The sequence below is a fragment of the Halyomorpha halys genome, unplaced genomic scaffold, assembly GCF_000696795.3.
Source record: "Halyomorpha halys isolate HHAL.00 unplaced genomic scaffold, Hhal_1.1 Scaffold1224.1, whole genome shotgun sequence".
Lineage (NCBI taxonomy): Eukaryota > Metazoa > Arthropoda > Insecta > Hemiptera > Pentatomidae > Halyomorpha > Halyomorpha halys.
The window spans coordinates 267669-273668 of record NW_027110818.1 but is presented as its reverse complement, the minus strand read 5'-3'; the positions used below and the strand labels follow the sequence as shown (position 1 = coordinate 273668).

Sequence of the window (6000 nt, the reverse complement as noted above, 5' to 3'; positions counted from 1 at the left end):
TTTTAATTTATTGTTTACTTTTTTTTAAAAATTAAATTATTAATTTTCTTTTCTTCTATTATTAACCTATTTATCAATACCTAATTTTCTCTTGGTATAATAAATATTAAATTTAATAATCCTTTATGCTGGAAGAGTCTTATGGAATTAAAAGGATTTAGTGAATGACATAAATTCTTCCTTATTAAAAAACAATAGTTTATTTCATATCATCAGCAACGTTTCGGGAGATTTCCCCCATCTTCAGGGTGCTAAAAACCAATTTCACCCAACCCTTAAACATGTGCTTACAACAACACTCATATATCATATACACTCAAAGAACTATTTATAAATTATTTACTTGTTAACAAAAACAAATAAATATTAAAAATTCTAAATATAGAAAAAATATATTTATACAAATCCTATATGGTCATGAATAATTGTATTTAATTGTAATCCAAAAAAAGTATTCGTTATATATACATTAAAAAAAAAATACATTTAAATAAAAGTGATAAATATATACTTGATAATTATAAAAAGTTATAACCCCCTTTTTCTTTTTCTTATTACCTCCTTTATTAAATAGATAAATAACATTATTAATATATATCTAAATATATACATACGTAATTGGTGCCCTTCCTTTGCCACATGGCATCATAAGGGGTTGGGCTGGGTCTGCTGAAGGCGGGGGTTACAATATTGGCCCAGGAGCCGCTGGCCCCGGGGGGTACAAAGAACGGGGAGGGATTTATAATCCCCAAGGAGTGACGGTCCTATGTTACTTTTCAAATATTTGCTTAAAACGGGAAGAGAAGACTTATATAGTTAAATCGAGCAATATTTAAAATGCGCCTGAAATTGGAAATGGTGTGGACATAACATTTAAAAATAAGGGGCAATAAATATAAAATAGATAAAGCAATAGAAAAAGTATTAAATGCAAAAATAATAAATGAAAAATTAATATTTATATTAATATATATTATCAAAATTAATTATTGCTTTGTGTCTTGGTGTCCCTGTGATAAACCTCTCTTAGTAGGTTTGTTCACACGCAACCTATTTGAGGTCTGTTAAACTATTTGCTCTGCATCTAGTGGCAACCTAGTGAGCCGCTACAAACACAAGAGATAATAATCATTTTTTTTTTATTTTTCAGATATCAAGCCCCAAATAAAGAAACCAGACCAAGAGGTAACGTTAGACCAAACAGACCCTACAAACCCACAAAGCCTAACATCAGTGTGCAAGTGGAGAAAGCAGGCCTCGGCTATAATAAAGGAAAACCCAAGAAGAATCTTCCGAAGAAAGATGAACCTTAATTTATATTTTATCATGTATATTTAATATTTCTTTTAAAGGAGTCATGTATAAAATATAATACATGTACAGTGTATATATTGTAAGAAAATACATATATTCTATTATCCTAAAAATTTGTCTCATGTTTTCCTTTAATATAAATTTTCACAAGATGTAAGCAACAGGTATAGAATAACTCATTTAAAGAAGTTTTTTAATTCATATATTTCTTGGGGTTGTGGTACAATATTGGGAAATATTATCTGAATTAATTATAATTGAAAGGTTAGCTGGTGTACTGATTAGTGGACTATACTTACGATCAATTTGAAATAAATTAGGCACGATGAAAAAGTTAAATAAACCCTCTATTCTTGATAATATAACAGGGTAATACAAAAAAATGATTTTGTATGGAGTTTATCTAAAAGGGTGTACAATGTGGTTTAGTCGGGTTGGTATTTAAATTAATTTTTAATGGAATAATAATTAAAAGTATAATAAAAGATGTTGCAGTTTTACTTGGCTGGTAATTGTTGGTAGACTATTGAAGGTTTCTATGAAAATTGAGGTCCAGTTCTTTTGTGTTCTCTTCTTTCTCATTTTTCTTCGGTCCCTTTGCCTGTGTGCAGTGTAGATTACTGACTTGAATTTATTACTTTTTGGTGAAAAATGTGCTATAGCTCTAAGCTAAGAGTTTTTATTCTCTCTGAACCTTTTTAGATAATTGGGTACAGTACCCCTACTATTTCATGAGTTTACCAAAAGATGGCATGATGTTGATTTTTCTTATTTTTTTTCTGTACTTATATGCTATTAGTTATTCTATTTGTTAATTAAATATACTATTTATTGCTGCTATAATTTATCAAGTTAAATATATGCGATTTATTAATATACTACTCCTTAGCTTTTTCCGTTGTACATTGTTGTTTATTAAGTTCAAATATTTATGGATGTAACATATTTTTGCATGGTTTGTTAGTTTTAATATACTAACGTGAATAATATTTTGATTTGTATCTAAATCTTTGAACAATATTTCTCGTTTTTTGCATGCCGGGCATTCAAGTATAATATGTTTAAGAGTTTCGTTACCGTTACAATTTTCACATTAAAACGTTTCAGTTATTGCCAATTCTGTGGTTTGTCTTGACTCTAATATAAGTTTTTATGATGTCTCTCCCTATACTTGCTTGTAAGAACCACGGTTTTTGAGTGATATGTGTGGAAATATATTTTATAGAACTGCCCAGTCGGGTTTTCCCGCTATTGTTTTTGGCAGTTTTCTATTTAATCATTTTATAATAATCGGTATAAGGCAACTTGGTAGCTACTGGTGCAGGAACTTGATGTACTCTTAAAATGAAGTTGAGTGGTCTTCCTCAAACAGAAGTAATTTTTCATTTTCATGGATATGAGTCATTGCATTCCAAAACCAACAAGGTACATTTTCAATCTTTTTATTTATTTAATTAATAATTTTGGTACTTGATTATCCCAAGGTAAGAGAATTGTTTCCAATATTTTTCATTACATTTGATGATAACTGTTTTCTTAAGAAAGTCTGTTATATATATATATTTTTTATTTGACACAAAAGCACTGCGGCCAATAAGGCCTATTGTGCGCCAATTACAAACCCACCAGTGCTGCAATCAGCATCACAGCACTGCAGTAAGCTCATTAGAGCTAAAGTTTGGTAGATTCCAAGAATCTTAGTAAGCTTAAGGGGTTGATCAGCTCACACTTGGGATCCACCCCGAACAGTGCAAACCACTCACACCAACAAACAATGCGATAGGCCGTCTCATCCTCAGCATTGCAGAATCTACACAAAAGGGAGTCTGTTAGCTTGAGATTAAACATATGTTTATTTAATCTACAGTGACCTGTAAAGATCCCTGTAATTATCCAAAAAGAGATCCTGTCAGCAGTTCATCGCTTCATCCCCTACGGGGTTCATCAAGGGACAGCTTAGCCTATCCTAGTCTTTTATTAAGCCAATGACGCTTGTCTTTTAATCCATAGGCCGCCTTTATAGTGCTCTTGGCAGAGCTTAGCCTAATGCCACACACAGGCTCCGGTATGAAAGGAATGGTTTCCGAGCAAGTCTGTCAGCATGTTCGTTGCCAGTGTTACCGCAGTGACCCGGCACACATTCAATGCTGACTCTATTTGTGCGTGAGAGTCTGTTGAGTAGTGCATAGCAGTCTTGAACAAGTTACGGGGCTACTGAGTGCCACTATTGCAGCCTGGGTGTCTGGGTAGATGGTTGTTCTTCTATCAGAGAGCCTTTCCTCTATAAGAGTACTTGCTCAATGATTTATTACGAGTATTTTGGATTGAAATACTGAAGTGTGGCTCCCTAAGGGAATAGATATACCTTTCAATGGCTTGTAAGTCTGTTATATAGTAATTTATTTTCCAAATTTATATAATAAGATGGTGTGGTGAAAATAGACTTCCTTTAGAATATTATCAATATTCTATATTTGCAAATACAACGTTTCGGGGTGTTTCTTCACCTTCTAGTTCTATTATATTTCGTATTGTTATGTATATCCACTTCTTTTTCAAAATTTCAATCTTGCGGTTACATAATTAAAAAATATAGCACATGAAGATGGTTGGTGGTGCGGTCAAAATAAAACACAAATAAGTTGATGTAACTTATTTAATCGTGCCTATGTTTCTGCTAGAATTTCTGGCCTTCATCAGGGTTAAGAACAGAACAAGATAACAACCAATGAATACAAAAAATAAGAAATAAAATATAAACAGAATGACATAAAGTAAATAATTTTACAGAATGGAATTAATAAAATAAAGTGATGAGAGAAGTGGAAAATAAAATGTATTCATAGGTAATTGAATAAGTAGGTAAAATAATATAATTAAGGAAATAAAATAAAAATGAAGTTATATAATGCAAAGAATTATGATATATTATGAAATATAAATTTAAAAACATAAAAACTACTACTACGAAGATAAATGTCATAAACTATTTTACGGCATAATAAAATGGCTTTAATATGAATGCTAATAGACATCTGTATGTGGAATGATTTTTGAGATATAGATTTCTCAAAATAAAATCACTAACTTTTGATTTTTCAGTGGATATTTTTATGAAATGTTGCTTTTTAATTAAAAAGCTGTATCTCGAGAACTATTGAACATATTACGTATTAGGGCTCATATTTTAGCAAATTTACTATACTTTAAATTACATTCTATTATGGTTTCAAGGGTTGTTGGTAGCTTTAAAGATATAGAGCTCTAAATGAAAAATTAATGTTTTTTTAAGGTTTTGAAATGGCCAACATTTTTTATTTCCCCTACCTATACTTGACAGACTCACAAATTTTGACTAGTGATTATAGATAGTTTTCATTAAAGTAATAAAAATTTGAGGTTCAATAACTACTGTTTTTTCTTCCTGGCTGTGCAAGGAGATAATTTGGTCAGAATCATGCTCGACCATCAGATTTTTAATGAATAAAGAATACATGCTTAAAGTGACTGGGTGGACCACAGAGGGCAACTGCACTTGCAGGCCTGGTTCATAGCTACAGTGAAACGGAAACTGCTACAGCTGGATTCGAACCGAGGTTCTTGGAGTTACCAGAGCTAAGAGTAAAGAACGAGAAAACAACCAGTAAATAAAAAAAGTATAGAATGATTAAAGTAAATAATTGTACAAAATGGAATTTAATAAAAATAAAGTAATGGAAAGTAGTGGAAAATATAACATTTACATGGTAATGGTAATTAAATGTAAGTATACTTATACATATAATTATATTACATATAGCAATACATGCCATACTTGCATTTAATTACTATTACCTATACATATGATTTATTTTCCACTTCTTTCATTACTTTATTTTAATTAATTTTCTTCTTGGAGAAGTTTGTCGGGGGGTGCGGTCAGCAAAGAACAACATAAATAAACAAAACCATATTTATTTATTTTATGCCGACGTTTCGACCTGAGTTCAGGTCTTCATCAGGGGTTGTGGCGTAGAAGGCAGGTTGGTAACTGACTGATGTAAGAGTTTATTCCAACGAAGAAACGTCGGCATAAAATAAATATGGTTTTGTTTATTTATGTTGTTCTTTGCTGACCACACCCCCCCGACAAACTTCTCCAAGCATTAATCTACGGTCAACTATCTACACCTCATTAATTAATTTTCATTCAGTACAATTATTTACTTTAATCATTCTATATATCCTTTATTCATTGGTTGTCTTGTTTTTTTTTTCTTAGCCCTGATGAAGGATAGAAATTCTTGCCGCCACTATTATATAAGATTTTTTCAATTTATTTGTGATATTTTTTAACCACACCCCCAACTATCTTCTCATGTATATTATCTTTAACTACTTGTCATTAAAAATATTTTTTTTATATTATTTAATCAAATTTTGGGTGTAATGTGTATTGGTTTTGTCTCAATCATTTTGAGCGATAATTATTATTTAAAAGCGAGTCCCATAAAAAAACAAGCAAAATAAAGTTTTTTTAAAAATTATTCATTTAATTTTTTTACAATGTTCCTCTCAAATTTTATTACAATAAATTTTCATTTGAAAAATTGAGGCAGTCCTCTAGACTCTTGACCAGTGTAATAAATGACAATTATTTTATCGTAGGAAGGAAATCTGGGTGGCAGTGAATAAAGGTACAAAATA

At 30.8% G+C, this 6000-nt stretch overlaps 1 protein-coding gene across 1 annotated transcript in view; it reads left to right on the top strand.

Moving 5' to 3' along the window:
- Positions 1-1427, top strand: part of Rpp25 (ribonuclease P protein subunit Rpp25) — a gene marked incomplete at its 5' end in the record, with an annotated part of 10189 nt that extends 8762 nt beyond the window's left edge. Inside the window, 1 exon segment of the mRNA XM_014433553.3 lies at positions 1151-1427. Within this exon segment, the coding sequence (XP_014289039.3) occupies positions 1151-1313 (163 nt within the window).
- Positions 1428-6000: the final 4573 nt, after the last annotated feature.